Below are 17,371 nucleotides of genomic sequence, written 5' to 3' on the forward strand. Positions count from 1 at the left end.
GCAGGGTTAGGGTGTATCCAACCCTCCTATCAGCATCTTCCTCCCATCAGGTTTCTGTAATAGCATTAGCGATCTAGTAAAGAGCGAGGTGTTGAGGAACTCCTAAAAGGTCAGGTGGTTCTTGAGTGTGCAGACTTGTCTGGGTATGGCGTTGCAGGAGCTAGTGCCAATAATGGCAAATGAAGTCACAGAACAACTATTCATTTGAAAGAAAGAGAACCTAAATAGCAAAACATTAGCAGGATTTTTTTTTTAATCCCCAGATTTTACTACAGCAGCACATGTAGAGCGAGAGGCGCCTGCGCACACATACCGAAAAAAGAGGACTTGTCCAAAAGCCCCCATGTCATGAGACCCCTCTTTAGGTATCCAAAACAAGGTATTTCACATGTGTCTGACCACATCTTCCCCTTCCAGTCTATGCAAGGAAAGGGCACGTGAGGAGCTGTGATGTTTTGTGGAAATATGAGGTACTGCATTTGGCTGCCATGCTCTTAGCTTGCCTGCATGTGTATTCAACGCATTTGCGAAACCCTTCCTTGCACAATCGCAGCTCTTAATTATCACCACACCTGCAGTGTATTTTATTGACTATTTAGAGACCAAGGGAGAAACACGGATTAAAATGACTTCATTTCATGGCAGTTTTTAACTGCCATTGAGATGCCCATAAAACACATGCTGCAGCCTGGCACCATAATGCCCATTGCAGGAGATGAAGTGCACTGTGCACTACGCCACCACCCTACTCAGAGTATGTGTCTTGAGTTCTGGTCTCCTCGTTGGGAACCCCTTCCAAAGACCAAATTAGGGACATTCTCTTCGCACATTGGGGCTACACACTGTGCCACTTATTTACGCCATAAACCTTGAAGGCGGCCTTTACTGGGCCAGGTAGTGCCCAGGGTTCATACCTGGGTGCTAATATTTTTTTGTAAGTTGAGAAATGGCATGGTTGTCGTTTACTAACTTAAAATGTACTACAAACCAAGATGGCTACCATGCTCAAGGGAGAAGGAAACACCATGCAGTCCATTCTCCCTTTCAATGGTGGCCTTTACCGTAAAAGGGAAGGGCTGGAACATAGGGTGTTCCAGGCGCCGGTGAGGGACCAGGCAGCTTCAGGAAAGTGGGGCAAGGGTTGGAGTTGGGGGCAAGTGGGTGGGATCTGTGGAAATTGGGGGTGGGTATGTTTGAAAGTGGGCGCAAGGGGACTTACATGCATCCCGGCAAAGAAAATGGCAGCCTTCCACTGCTCAGAGGCCTTGGAACAAAGGATTCACCATGAGGTAAAGCCTGCATTCCATGCTCCGTGACTGACTGGGAGGCTGTTGGCCAGTAGACCGTCTGCCCACCTCCCTTCCCAGGGTGGTCTTTAAAAAGCAGAATTTGGGAACAAACGGTTAAATCCGTGCAGCAAAATATTATCTCACTTCAGAAACATGCCTGTGGGCCCATGCCTCTTGCCCTATTGTAAATGGCATTGCTATTTACATACACTTTGCAACGCAATAACCTGCATGCCTTTGTTCAGCACCGGGAGCTTGAAGCCTACTTGGGTGTAGTGTCTTTCCTGAGCATGTACTCTTGTTGTGAAGTGGACTGCATGCGTGCCCTGAACAGATCTTTAGTTCTGATGGTCTGATACAGCTGGGTGCGTATAAGTTGCATTATACTAACCTCCTCTCTTCTTCCCCTCTCTAGCTATCCCGGAAGTTGCTCTTCCTTGGTGTTTAGGCCGCTGGCTGACCTGCATCCTCCTGCTGCTCCTGACTCTCTTGGTCACATGCTACAGAGCCTGCACTCAGAAGAACGATAGCAGATAGAAGCAGGGGAGTTGCTAGGTCTGGAAAAGACCCGGGGCTAAGCTAATGTCGGAACTGTTGGGACTGGGGGTTAGCTAGTCTTTTGGCTGTAGCTCCTGAGATTCTATCCGGGGCTACAACCAAAAGATCAGGGGCTATAGCCCCCTTAGCCCCCCCCTAGCAACGCCCCTGGATAGAAGTAAGCATGGCCAAGTACAGGCAAAAAAGGCTTTCATCGACGCTCATGAAGGGAATTTTCTTTTTAGTTAAAAGTATGCAACTGCAACCCCGTGCTGAAAAATATGTGTATGATGTTTGTTTTCAAGTATAGCCTTCCCTTTCCTTGGTGTCGTTCTTCCGCACGTAGCAAGGGTATTATATGATAGGTTATTTATAACGCGCTTACTACACAGGGGATTCTAAGCAGGGACCCGGGATCGAACCTGTGGTGCTCTGTGTCATACTGCTTCCAAGGCGAGCATGTTGCCCCCGAGCTATCCTCCTGAGACCTGTCCAATGAATGTTGTAGTCACCCCACCTTCGCCCCGTCCCTTGTCCCGTGGTTCTTACATGCATCAAAGATACTTCCTTTCATGGTCAGCACAAATCTCATTTTAAAGGCATTTGCTTTTTGATTTGCTTTGCACTCTGACATCATGTCTGGCCCAGTGGGTCCCTGTTATGCTCTGCTCGTTCACTACTGCTTTGTGTGCTGTGTTGCTTTGAATTGTAACGCCAATTGTATATTTTGTTCACAATTTATTGTAACCACTGCAAATATATGCCATGCCTGTAACGTTCTTCTAAGATATGCGCCCGGTTGCCCTTGGGCCTGGTCTGCGCTATATAATTAAAACAAATACAAATACAAATACAAATCATCACAGGAAAATCACACCCCAAAATACACCAACTACAGAAAACTATGCAATAGCTCCACCTTTCCACCTCGGCGATCACCTACAATATAATTGTTTACTAAACAAATATGAGGGAATAATGCCTCTTAGATGTCTTTGACCCAATAGCTTACTAAATGCATTAACGTTTCTACACGCCTGGGGTAAAGTTCTCAACACCCCCATTATCTTTTTGCCCCTTCTAGTTGCATCTTCTTTATCTTCCGATACAGTGACAGGTTCCTTCAGCCTGTGCAGCCTTAATAATCAGCCAGGATAACAGAATTCCTTTGATCAGCTACGGCTTCTGGTAGCCTGTTATTTTTGAAGTACTCATACAAGAGTAGAGGACAGAGTTGCACCTACATTTTGTCACTTTCACATGTCTGCTGCCTTCCTCTTGTGCACTGCAGCTTTACAGCCTTGGTGGGCTACTGAGAGCCCTTATTGGAAATGAGCACCAGGAGACCGCGTTATAAATCTGATCACTCAACAGAGAGGAGCATTTACATATATACAAACCCATCCTACCCTCTTTCCTTTTCAGATCCCCCAGTGCACCAGGGGACCACTCAGGTGGTGATAGTGCACCGTAACATTAACATTAAGATTGCAATTTGCTTTTGCACCCAGACTTACTTCTGGCCGTCTTCTGTATCCTTACCCCCTTAGTGCACCACTGAAGCCCTCATGTTTTCATCGCATTTCAGACATTCATATCTGTTCAGTTATTTCACAATGATATCACAGGACCTTCAACCCTGGTGTCATCCGAAGAAGTACATCATATTACCTTTGACCCTGATATTATTACAGAAAGTGGCATTGCCGATACAAAAAAGAAACTTTCAAAAAGCCTTAGATTACTGAAATTAAAAATATTTACTAAAGGAGACAAAAGGCTTTAGTTGTTGCCATCATATTTTAAATAGAGTACTGCCTTGATCTACCATGACTGTGTTCATAGATATCCCAGAGGTGCTCTCCTCAGAACCAACATAGTCAACGCCAGGGCTCTGCCTTCAAATGCTAGTTCAGTTGCCTATGACCACTTACTGCCATGTTATGCCAGGTACAGCCTCACACAACAGGGATACACACCTTTTAAATATGGCTCCACATGTGCATGTGCTGCCTTAATATGCCCTCTGTAGCCTCCCACGGGTAGTCCATCAACCATTTGGCTGTTGTAGCCTCAGAATCTGCTATCGTATGCCAAATACGTGCAGCGTAAGATTCCACGTTACTGTCATTGTATGCCGGTATATGTTACATATTCCTGGTATACAAATTATACAGAAGGTGTAGACTCGCATGTGCAGGTCCTGCCTTCATAAGCCAAGTGCAGTATACACATCCTCAGGAAGCCATCAAATGACAGGGAATGGCGCTCAATCCGGGTATAGTGATCATGTGTAAGATACCGTGTCACATGGGCAGGGGATCCCATCATATGCCAAGTCAGCCATGAAAGCCTCAGTGCTGCCATTTTAGACAAGTTATATCACCACACGCAAGATACAAATATACATATGCAGGTACTGACATTTTATAAGTACAATCCTAAAAGCCTTAGTAATGCAATCTATTTAAGGTTTATAGACTCAGTCCGAGGACCTTAATGGGCATTGTGGGTGCATAACACCTGGTACAGCCTGAGGGGTAGGGTTTATAAAGCTACTATAATATATAATATATATGTTATTAGTCGTGCAGCCAAATTCCTGCAACCATCCAGGCAGATTTAGTACATGTAGCCTCCTGGGTGATCTCAGGGAGTTGGCCATGGTATACGCTGTGATGCTGCTAGCATTTAGCATTGCAATGCAGTCTTCTGAACAATCTGCGGGCTATACTGGTTCTTCCAGCCAACAGATTGTCCAATGAGAACACTAGATTTTACGGGTTATAATGACACGTTATAGACCGGAGGCCCATACCACGAGTTATGGGCCCTAAAAGCAGAGTTAAAGGTCGGCGTGCAGAGAGGGCATTTTTTCGAGCTGGATGGGCCCATAACTCCCAGAATGCTGTGATGGTGTGGTCTATATGGCTATTAAGGGCCCCTTGTTGTAATATCTCCACCTGCCGGTCAAAAGCCTGAAAACGTTCAATTAGATCTTTACAATAATAATCATAAAGATCCAACTGAAGATGTTCAGGCTTTTGACCAGCAGGTGGCGATATAACTTTTTTTTAGCCTCCTTATTGCTTATTGTAGTGTTCTGCCTAAATATGCAAGGGAGTATATGCAAATGAGCACATATGTGCTGAGGGAGAAGGAGGGGGCAGGGCTTCCAATACAAATGGGCTGCGCCTGCCAGGTGCAGCCTGCCAATTTAATGAAGCGGGAAGTCCGTGGAGCGGTGAGGAGGAGAGGCTGGGCCACGTCTGTCACTTGCGGCTTGGAGAAGATTTTGGTGGTAGGAGGGGGCGACATTACCCTCAAGTTAATGAGAGCAGGATTTAGGGACAGGCTTTTCAAGTGCTTGGCCGGCGTCTGTCAGGTGCAGCCATGGTGACGAGGGGGGCGAGGAGCTGAGTGGTATGGTGGCTGGGCTGCTCTTAGGGCGGTGCACAGATCAAGAGAGGGAGCTCTGTGCTGAGAGCTCTGCCAACAGCTCTGTGTGTGTCGCCATGATGCTTGGCTGAATCTGAGAGGTAGGCCAGTTAGTATAGCCTGCATATTAGCCAATTGCCATAGCGCGTGTGGGCAAAGGGTGCACTAATGTGAGTTAAAGCCTCACATAGCTGTCAGACTCACAAGCACAGGTGCTGACATCATATGCCAAGTGCAGCCCCAAATTCCTCAGAAAGGCCATTCAATGATTTCAATGCCAGGGATAGTTACCATATGTGAGGATCGCCTTCCCGTGTCCAGGTGCTGTTATCATATGCCACGAGTAGCACCCGATGCCTTTCAATGCCTCATAGGGCAGGCATATGCCAGGCACAATCATAATGCAGGCAGTCATTACATGCACAGTGAGGGCAAGATTGATCTACTCTTCACCGCGTAAATCTAGTGAATAGACAACCACTCTGCGGGAACACACGGTCATTCCCTCTTATTTCACGATTAAACTTGCCAACCGCACCAGGAATAGAGGTGGTGATATCATGCTCTTACACAAAGACTTAATTCATGTTAAAGTATCACCCATGGGCACGATACTGGATCGTAAATTGCTTCTACTACATGGCACTACATGGCACTACATTGCATACATCTACACTCAGCTTCCTCCTTATCTAAAGACCCCCTTCTTTCAATCCCTCATTGGCGGGCAACTTTGAAAATACTGTAGCTATCCTCAGAGTCAACTGCAAACACCTTACCATCCTAGGCGATTTCAGCTTTTCGCCTGGATGCCCTTCACGGTAGGCTGTTAGTAAGCGGATTTACAAAAAAAACACATACACACCCTTGATGGATTTTTCTGCCATGAACATATTCCCACTGTGGCATTCCCACTATTAGTTCTCCATATTCAGACAGGCTGCATCACTATAAAGGCTCCTTTAACATTGATTGGACCATGGCAAGAGACGTAGAAAGACGGGCTTCTCACAAAACTAGAATCCTCCAAGCGTCACCCATCCTCAAACAACCAGACAGGAACAGCAGAGGAGCGACTTCCCAACCTGTATGAATCTCACAGCCGCTTGATGTACTGACCCCAAAGAAGCTCTTCAAATGCTCCTAAATGGAGCAAGCACCAAGGGAGTTCACCATCAAACTCAGCCATCACAAGAAAGAGGGCATGTGGCTAGAGCAACTATGGAGAGAAAACTATTTGCTAAAAGATTCCTGATAGCTCTTGATCTGTAAAGCAGAAATGATTAAGGTACACGCCGTCTGTCTGGACACTGTGCAGAGGCTTTACAATATAGCAAGAGGGACATGTTCAAAATTATCAAATAATTAACAAGGCATTCAGTAATCAAACCACACAACCCCAAACCAACAACTCTGCGACTCAATCTTTGCATGCTTCAGCAACCAAGACCACCTGACAAGACAGGCCCAACTAAATCACCCACCCCAGCAATGGACCTAGCACCCAGAAACACCTTGTATAATAGAACCAACAGTTCTCCTGTGAGCCTACAAAATGGCTTACATTAAACCATAGCTAACCCGATGTACCGGCAAGCTAATGTCTCATCTCCAACACACCCTGCACTGCAAAAATCGTCTAACCATGATTCACAACAAGGATTCAGACTCATAACGGAAGTAGAATCCACCCACTAAAAAATCAACGCTAATTCAAACATATCAAGTACATTTATCCTACTAGAGGTTTCCACTGCCTTCTACACTATCAGCCACAAAATCCTGTTAAAAAACACATGGCATCTTTCATCTTGGAAACAACAGAGACTACTTTAATTGTCACCTTCAGGTCACATCCATGCAGCAGCTCATGAGGAGCACCACAAGAATTGAGATTATCATCACTACTTTTAACACATGACCCACCTCTGGGAAATCATCAGCAACACAGGCCTCACATGCTTCAAATATACAAACAATACTCAAATCATCTACAAACTCAACTGTACTTCAACCACAATCAACTGTACCTTGGCATTTTCCACTCATATATCGACTCATGGAAAACAAATCGACTACAACCAAACTCAACCAAAGTGGAATTTATGATTTATGGCACCATGGCAACCAACCTCACATTGAGTCCTTGGCCTAACGAATTGAGAACCGGTATATAGCTAACAGCACTGATCAAAATCACCAGACTCTTCAAGAACCACACATTCAAGTTAAAACCATACCATGTTCAATCCTACTCTGAGCCATCTGGTAAATCATGCTGTACCTGACATTTCCAAATAGAAACCTCGTCCCGGTTCCCGCATCAAGCGCCAAATTGGAATGGACATCAGAAATCGAATCCACTGCACTTTCTTTTAACGCTGGGCACAACACGCGCTTCTAGCGGCTAGCGAGGTCATCGGAGGAACCATCTCCATGTGCTGAAGTTTCAACGACTGTGAGAATCCACAGCCTTTATGTTCGAATTTGGTCTACATGTTCACCCAATTCGATGCCACACACGCCAATGAAGTAATCAGAAGATTGCCATAATGCGAAGGGTCAACCAATGAACCTTTCTTGACATCCAAAATCCTGATGTCACCATTTAACGTCCTGAAGACGGGTTCAGCACACATCTAATAACGGTTTAAGTCGGCTATAGAGTGCTCCATAAAAAATTGTCGCTAGTTCCCAGAAACACATCTCTCTGTGTCGACAGAGCTAAGGACAAGTTATATGAATGAGAGACATCCGAAATGTCCACCACACACCCTTACTAACCTCACAAATTTGTTAGAACTTGGGAATTGTGGTAGTTTTGATTCACCGCAATCAGTGATTTTCACAAAATGTTGTTTTATGTGATATCTTGTGTAAACAAAATGTTTTTTCGTCTTTTTTATACGGAAATTGTTCCGAGTGTTTTTATACTTATTGATTAAAAAATGTTTATCTCTATTGTTCCTGTCTTGATCCATCGACTGACATGATTGGTAGCACTTTTTGCAACTAGACACACCTAGTGCGTGTGTAGGTGGGAAGCTGTCCAGTGGCATTTTTGTTGTATATATCTGTGCTTGGTCCTCAGCCACACAGCCCCCCAAAAAAGAGGACCCCCAGCTCTAATCATTTGTATTTTCAAATAGAAACCATTCAATCTTTGCCCTAGTACTTCCCGGGTTGGATTTCACCAAAACCTCTATCTGGGCTTCCTGGAATATTTGCTAAACCACCTACAAAGAGCCCCAAATGCTGAAGCTAGACCCATGAGACCACAAAGATGGCAACACATCTCCATGGCACTCCGAACACTCCAATGGCTCCCAGTCAAATACAGGACGCAGTTCAAAAGCTTCTGTATCATCCATCATGCCTTCCAGAGCAGGGGACCGAAAGTCATCCTTCATCCACTGCATATCTGTTAGAATGCAGCACTCCAGCAACGCCCAGTGCTTCAACCTTTAATAGCAAGAAAGATCCTCCTTCTCTTTCCAGTCAACCAAGCTATGGACTCAATGCAGAGGAAATCTCTTAATATCTGGCTCTTCACAAAACCACAATAGACAAACTAACATCACACCATCCTAACATGGACCAGTTGGAACCTCTCAAACTACTATCTACTATGGACATGACATGATATATGTAAAGTCATTTATAACGCGCCTGTACACAAGTGTTTCGAGGTGCGACAAGAAAAGGGAGGGAAGACAGAGGGAGGACAAGACAAGCGATCTTACTAGGCCTTGTGCCAATCAGATCATGCAAGTGCGAGGACGTACATTGACAAACTAGAATGGACACACAACTCCAAAAGGCTGGAGTATTTGGACTTAAAAAACATAATAGCTATTACAAACGTGGACCCAAACAATGACCTAGCACTAACCTCACAAACAATGACAAAATACAGAGATGTCAGCTATTTGTACCAACCTCACTGACATGTGCGAATAGACTATGCACACAGCTTAAACCAAGAGCAGCTTGGAGATCGTCTCATTTGGGACGGTCTCATCAATTTTGTAATCCTCTTCAGACATATAACACTGACATTGGCAATAAAATGGAACCCAGAACAGCAAGAACACCTCAGCCCAATTGATGATGGCACAGAAGGGCCTCCACCTTCAGTACCAAAGCAGACTAGAAGTCTACTAATTCATCCTGGCCTTTGACTCCAAAGACAGGACTCCTCAAGAGATCCCAAATTACATTTACTTTCCCCAACTAGCTGACTGACCTTTCAATCTATTAGCACTGTTACACTCCCTACATGAACCCTCACACACGGAGCATGTCTTTGCCTGCAAGCACCACTCCCACTAAATTACCCTTGACAGAGCTGCTCTGAGCTTGCTTGATGGCATGCATTATGCTTAGCCCCATCACATAACCTTACCCCCCTCCAGACCAGTGGCTCTGCCAGCCCACTTATGGCAGCTAATAAACCTTGGCTTTCGTCTCCGGATACATCATATACCCAAGTGTCACCTCCAAAAAGCGCAGAGAATCATGTTGGTTCTTAAGTCTCAGGTGCTTTTGGCCTGCACTTGTCAATACCGCAGAGTTTGAACCTGTCTCTCTCCTTAGCTCAGTAATCTCCCTCTTTCTTTTCAAAATCACATTCCATGAGGCTACAAAAAAGGCAGATATGTGCTATACAAGACCACTTTAAATGGCATTACTTTTCATATGCAAAGTACAGCCTCACATGCCCGACGACACAGCATGCGTATATCTCAGAAGTCAAGGTGCTGCCTCAAACGCCTTAGAAATACCATATAATGACTGCTACTGCCTCTAATGCTTGGTGGATTCACGATATGTAAAGTACATATGCGGTGGTGCTCCTCAGCGGCGCCCTGATTCCAAGGCTCCTCTCTCTGCCCCTCTTTGCCTGTGCTCTTGGCTTCAACTCCCGGCTTTGTTGACCTGCAGTACTACGGCTGCTTATGCTTCCTTTTCCAGGGTGCACCCTTTCCCCCATAAACCCTATTGAAAACGGTGTGCTGACCTGGTTTGTGTGGAAAAAGGAGGTCCCACTCCTTCTCACTCCCCTATGCTATGAGCATTCATTAGGAAGCTGCTAAGGGGTTGCTTTTTGCTTCTGACGCTGTCCCTGCAATCTATGAACCACAGTTAGGACTGCAAGGGCAGGTACCCGGACTACCACAGAGTTGCCAGCGGTACCAAGCATTATCGCTAGCGACCCCTAAACAATGCACATCTGAGGCTGGCAGCCTTTTCTACCCATCGCTTAAACCCTGTCCTAGGGGCCCTTTGTTTCTGGCTGGACACATGCCTGTGTAGTCTAAAGTTGCTCTATTCAATAGCAGCTTCGTCAGGTACCAATCTGCGCCCCCTATCATCGAGCATGCATAAGGAAATTAGGACCTGTCACTGTGACATCAGAATCCCTATGGATTGTATTAAATACAGAGGAGCACAGTGAAGAACCTCCTGCCATTTGCTCAATGCCTGCCCCAGGAATGCAAGGCTCTTCTATGGAGCAAGCTGTTCTCGTAGACCCTGTGGCTTTCTCAAGTCAGCGTTATCTGCTGTGTTTTGTGTTTTGTTTCAGACTCTGTGTTCGCTGCTCCAGTAGCCGAGGGCTTTGCCGTGTTCATTTTGGGCCTGCGCCGCTCCACTGTGGAATAAGAAGGAACCGCACATTGCATCACTCCGTTTGGCGTCCATCTTGCTATTGCATAAGTGCTCCTACTTTATTGCTGCAGTTTGAGTATTTGTTTAATAAATGAAAACACCAGGAAAGTATCAATGTATCTTCTCTTTTTCTTCATCTGACATGCCAACCCAGTGTTTATTGCTTTGATCATATACTTGTCCTGAAAAAACATGTTCCTTTTACTAATTTCATACTAGAAGTATTTGAAAGTCCACTACCCCAGACCCTCTCAACATCCATGAGGTCTTTCTTCTGTACATTCATTACTCGAAGGATAGTATTGCATCGCTGGCAGTAACATTCAGGCCACCATTGCCCATTACATTTGGGCAATACAACATAAAATGACAGAACTGCATGTTGGTCCTTTCTGAGCGGATGGGATTCAACAGTTTGAAATTAAATGGAGTCAAGACAGAAGTCATGACGTTGGTTGGTAAAGACAGACAGTTGTGAGGGCCCGTTATTTTGCCCACCTGTATGAGCATGTGTCTCCAGTCTGTCCCCTCTGTAAACATATTGGATGTTAAACAAGATCTGAGTCTATCTCTCATTTCTAAGTTCAAGCAAGTGGTCTCGTCTGTTGATCATCTTAGGGTTTTTGAAGAATGTTTTTCCCTTCCTGACCTAGTTCTCTGGACTCTCCCTGATTACTGCTGTTGTTGGATCTAGATTGGGGTACAACCACGCCATCATCCCTGGACTGTCAGTTCCTTCTCACCAATGCTAACAGTTGGTCTCTTATCCCCTCTCTTGCCTCTGCCATCCCTTTTACCTTGCACTAGCTGCCCATCAAACATTATGTCCAGTTTAAGGTGCTATGTATGGTGAATAGATGTGTGTATGGCAGAGGAACTACCTTACTCACCTCTCCACTTAGGCACTGTTAGGCAGAATCACCTGCAGTACCCTTTAGGAACACTACAGGAAATTCGGACTACAAGTGTAAGCACAATTCCACCTTTGGTACAAGCCTGTACTACACAGTAAAGTGGTACCGATGGCTGAGCAGCCAGACTTATCTCAAGAGTTTAAGTGAGCAGTAGAACAAGTTACACAAATGACCAACTAATACAGTGATTCAAACAACACTAACTCAAGGTTTCTTGTTAAAAGAATATACATTTATTTACTCAGTCAGTTAAAAAACATTACACTAGCAAGAGCAGCTCAATATCACACACTAATAAACCACAAATACACAACCGGAAAGTAAAATGAACAAGTTTAGCTCCACTGAAGTGGGAGCAAAATGGCACTTCATATACTTTTAGAAGGGATAAAAAACAAGGTTATGCAAATCAACAGCACAAATGCATTCATAGGCAGAGGAAAGGGGTTCAGTAACTACAACCAACAATTCATCTCATAGGCCTTAGCCAAAGCCAATGGTCCAGAGTCTTTCTATTGGATAGCACAGTTCTGTTAGTAACGGTAAAGTCTTTGCCACAGAGTTTAGAAGAATTTGGCTAGGTGAAAAGTTTGACGAATGTTTTTGGAAGGACGAGCCTTTGAAGTTGAGGAAAGTTTCACGCACTTTCTCGATGGCCGAAACGAGTTCCGGTCTGCGTTTGCACAGTACCTTGTTATTGAAGAAAAGCTGTAGCTGAGGCAGTAGTTCCTGGTAGTTTGAGCAGACCTCGCTGTTCCTGGGCTTCAGTCGTGGGGATAAGAAGGAGGACGTCGGGAGATTCCTGCACTGCCCAGGGATGAGGCCAAAAGCTTAGCAAGATGTCGGTTTAAGGTGTGAGTGCCTTAAAGACCATGAGCTGGTTTCCTTCCCTCTGGCTATACGGTTTTCAACAGCACTCTGATGAAAATTCGTCCAGATGGGGACGGTGTCCAGGTGGTTTACGAGTTGGTTGTTCCCACCAAACTCAAGGGAAAAAGTTAACCTTGAAGGACTTCTCTGTCGATTCCTGCAGCAGGGCTTCACCGGTTGTCCAGGAGTTGGAGCAGTCCTCTTCCTTCAACTCGTCTTCGGTTCTTTCCTTCCAGTGGTCGACTCTGCTTCCAAGTCCCAGAGGCCTGCTTTTAAAAATGTTTCCCGCATTCATTCCAGCCTGCTGTCACTCACACAGCAGGGTGGCTGTCCTTGCTAGACAGTCAGCCGGCCAATCACGCCAGAGTGCATTCAGGTCTCCTAGCAGACTAAGCACAGGGAGTTTCGGGCACCTCCCTCACATCCCAGACACTCAGGCGCCAGAGGAGGGCTTCAGTACTGAAGCCCGCCAAAGGCCAACGAACAAAGGGACCAAACCTGGTTTTGGCGCACAGAGCAAACACAAGAGAGACCTTTCCTAAAAGAAATGGTGACAAAAGATGACCAGAGTCTGTTTTTAGTTTTTACAGACAGGTCTGGGGCGCCATATTGAAAAACATGGCTGACCCTATTTTTAGCTACCGTTGTTAGCGGTCGGGAAAAAATCACGGTAGTTGATCTAAACCACTGCCACCAGCCATTTAAAGTAGGAAAGGGTAACATATGGCTGTTACATGAGTGTTTGTACTCAGGGGAAGCTAGGCAACCACTAAAGCACTCTATAGGAAGATAGTGTGTGCTGTGTCAGTACATTTAAAAAGACTAGTAAAGCCAATTTAACTTTACATGATCTGGGAGACAGTAGTCAGTCCCAGAGAAGGTATTTAAACCTTGGGAAGTCTGAACGACATCCCTGTGCCACGGCATTGAAGGTGTTGTGTGACCCACAGAAAAAGATGATGCCTATGGAGTTGTTTTAAAACTCCATACCCAAAGAACACAAAAGTAAAACACACACAAAATACATGGAAGAGTGGGAAAAAGGCTCACGCTCTTCCCAGGTAAAAACAATAAAATCCTAGAAATCCAGCAAAGTTGCTGGTGGTCTCAAAAGGTAAGGGAAATTAGCACATTTTGAGAATTCTCCCTAACAGGCACTACCACCCAATGAGAGCTCTTTGATCCTTAGATGAACTCCAAATGAAGATATTCAATTTTCAAAAGAGTTGGATGGGTGGTCATCCTCAGTAATGGCCACTGCCATATGGAATTCATCTTCTTTTTCATGCTCATTCATACTCAGACTTACTTCATTTTGGCAAATCATTTTTAAAAATCGACTTTGATGCTGGGACTTGATTGTCGGAAGCGGCCAGCGTGAAACTCACAGAGAGCGGAGAGCAGAGCGGCTCACTGGTGCGGCTTGACAATCCTCTAAGGTTCTTTCCTCTATCAGGAAGTCAGCGCCGTACTGAGCAGAGCGGAGGTGAGGCGAGCTGCAGGAGCCGGAGGAGCCGGTAGAGCTGAAGCGGCTGGGCATTGTGGCGTGTGCCGGGTGTCGAGCCGGATGTCGAGCTGTGGGCTGGGCACTGTGAGCTGTGAGACCAGAGTTGTTGGGGAAAAACCTCAGTGCCCCAGTGCCCCAGTGCTCCAGTGCTCCAGTGCTCCATTGCCAGCAGCCCCTAAACAACGCCTGCCGGAGCCTCACACTGTGTTACGCTACGCCTGTGAGAGGAGAGGTGAGAGGTGAGAGACGAGAGGCGAGGCGAGGTGTGGCGAGGTGCGGGGGAGGGGTCCCGTGGTAAATTCGCACATAGAATTGTGGCGAATTGGGGCACAGGCGGGTAATCGTATTGCTGATTGCACTACAGAGTGTGCTGCTCAATTAAACCTCTAATTTTCATTTGAGCATTTGAGCGTTCGGCTTACGGCGCCTTCCTGCGACCTGTGCAGTGCCTGCGCGCACCCGTGGAAGCCCCTGAAAGTCCCGCTTTGCTGCGGTACGCTCTCCGGATCCTGTTGAACTTTTGGCTAATTTCGTCTATTTCAACTACAGCCTCCATAAGGCATTGCAACCAACTTTAGTGGGCGTGCCTATTTAACTGTGTTCGCGCGCGCACCGTGCGCGCACACCTGTGGAAGCCCCTGAAAGTCCCGCTTTGCCGCGGTACGCTCTCCGGATCCTGTTGAACTTTTGGCTAATTTCGTCTATTTCAACTACAGCCTCTATAAGGTGAACAAAAGACTTTAAGAAGGATAGAGACTGCTGATATCGTTACAAATAGATACTTACATCTTTGTTTTCTCTTGTTTAGGCATTGCAACCAACTGTAGTGGGCGTGCCTATTTAACTCTGTTCCAGCGCGCACCGCCCGCGCGCACCCGTGGAAGCCCCTGAAAGTCCCGCTTTGCCGCTTCGCCGCGGCGTCGGGGCATACGGGGTGGGCTATTATAAATTAAATTAATTTTTTTCTCCCCTTTTCCTTAAAATTTTAGATTCACTTATGCTATGTTGTTCTATCCACGTTTTTTTTTTATTTTTTTTTTTAACCTGAGTGATTTAAGTGTTTTAATGTGTTAAATATCTCTGGTTTCCTTCTATGTACTAAAATTGTACTTGAACTAGGGGGCAGCACACAAACAAGTTTATACTTTAATTCATTACTCATATAGCTCCTAACATAGTTCTGATTATGACTGATAAAAGGGGAAAGATTTACAACTTACGCACGGACATGCCATGTCCCTCACGACTACGTGCATTATGTGATTTATCGCATAAAGTTAGCCCTCTCTCAACTCCGAAATCAGTTTGCCCCACTAACAAAGGTCCTCAGTCGGATAAACGAGTTGGGAAGAAACGTACCCGCTCCAACACTCCGGCTGGTGACATTCGAGATTTCGGCTTTAGAGCATTGCATGTTAGTCGTTTGATGGCGAAAATGCCTGAAATAGCCAATTTAAGCGTCTCAAATGTTGAGGCTCAACCTCTACTTGCTAATCAAGAATGCTTAGCTAATAAACAACCTCTAATGAGCTCTCCTACAGCTTCAGACGCTAATGTCAGTAACAAAGGCTGTGAGCAACCATGCAATATTTCCTTATCAGATACTATGATATTGCAAAATGCCCGCACAGGCAATGCCCCAAACATATTGGATAAATCAAAAAGCATCATCAATGAAGTGGATGATGCTGTAATTGATCTTTACTCATCGCACTCATGCTTCTCGGCCAAGGAAGACAACCATGATCTCTCCAAATCTCCTGCCTTATTTCAGAATCAAAGTACTTCTGAAACTGAAACTTCCATCTCATTTATATCTCCGACCCCAAGAAGGCCGGATCGAGCTAACTCTGCTATGACCAGAGAGTCTCTCTCGAAAAAATCTCCAATAATAACTTTAGAAATGATGAATATTGCTATAACATCTCTTGCAAAACTATTCGAAGCTCTTGATACGAAAGTAAACTTGATTCTGGAAAACTTTAAAAACAATGCTATTTGGCAAAGATCGAGTGCTGACTCCTTGACCCCGAGGCAAATGCTTGAGGAAAAAGCTGCTTTGCTAGCACTTAATCAAATACCTGAGCTTATATCATCACTCAAAAGAGTTACAGATCAATATGGTCCTCAAAACAGTCAATGTCTAACTGATAAATTTGCACCAACTCCAAAAACTGCTGTACCTTTTATAGAGGGCATCATTCGAGAGATCCCACCGAGAGTACCGGCTGTAGTGCCCTCGCGGCTTACGAAATCCTACGAAGAATTACCTTTGACGCCCTCTCCTAAAGTACTTTCTATAGTAACATCTATTGATGAATCATGTATACCATCTTCTGCAAAGATAATTCCCACTGTTGGAAATGTACAAGTACAAAAAGAAACCTATATGATTTTCGACAGAAATGTAAAGAAACAAAAATCTGAACTTATTGTAAATGTGAAGAAAACAAAAAATCAAAAGTCTAAAAAGATATCATCAAATGGTCAGACTAAACAGTTAATTAAGTCTCTCTCTAAATCAGCGAGTGGTCTAAGATTGGCCTCTAATGCTATATCTAAAAAATACACTAATTTAGCACAGGAGAAAAAAAGATCTATTAACGACAAAAGGAGGGACTCCCAGATAGATCTAAATCACTCACCATTAGACAAATTGGTTAAGGTGGTGGAAGGTTGTGATAATGAGTGTGCAGAATTACCTGCTGAGGGGCATTTAATAAAACCAAATAAGCCTGACATAGAAAATAATTCTGATCGCCAAGAATCTTTATTCACCGGTGCAGAAATCAGGAAAGCTGTGGATGATTACATGAGTCAACACCGACCAAGTACGGTTCTGTTACACCCGTTGTTGAAATCTAACCCTGTCCTGAATAATAGTCCAATTCTGTGCTCTGAAAATGCTGGTTGTTCACTTGCCTTGCCACTCTGTGATGATATAGTTGGTATAGGTACAAAGACTCCCTCTGACATGCCAGCAGTTCCGGCACCACAGGCAAATGTGCAAACTGAGATTTTATCTTCGATTAGGGATTGCTTAGTGGCCCTAACTATCGAACAAAAGACTCTTAAATCTGCCATGAAAGTGTCAACCTGTGATTATAATTCTGATCTTTCATTAACTGCAGATCAGAAAGTCAATG

At 44.9% G+C, this 17,371-nt stretch overlaps 1 protein-coding gene across 1 annotated transcript in view; it reads left to right on the forward strand.

Moving 5' to 3' along the window:
• Positions 1-11,045, forward strand: part of LOC138581108 (uncharacterized) — a 91,762-nt gene extending 80,717 nt beyond the window's left edge. Inside the window, exon 4 of the mRNA XM_069652191.1 lies at positions 1,705-11,045. Coding sequence (XP_069508292.1) covers positions 1,705-1,826 — 122 coding nt within the window. The 3' untranslated portion in view covers positions 1,827-11,045. The remainder of the gene's footprint in view (positions 1-1,704) is intronic.
• Positions 11,046-17,371: the final 6,326 nt, after the last annotated feature.

This window comes from Ambystoma mexicanum, chromosome 1p (assembly GCF_040938575.1).
Source record: "Ambystoma mexicanum isolate Mex_15411 chromosome 1p, UKY_AmexF1_1, whole genome shotgun sequence".
NCBI classification, from domain to species: Eukaryota; Metazoa; Chordata; class Amphibia; order Caudata; family Ambystomatidae; genus Ambystoma; species Ambystoma mexicanum.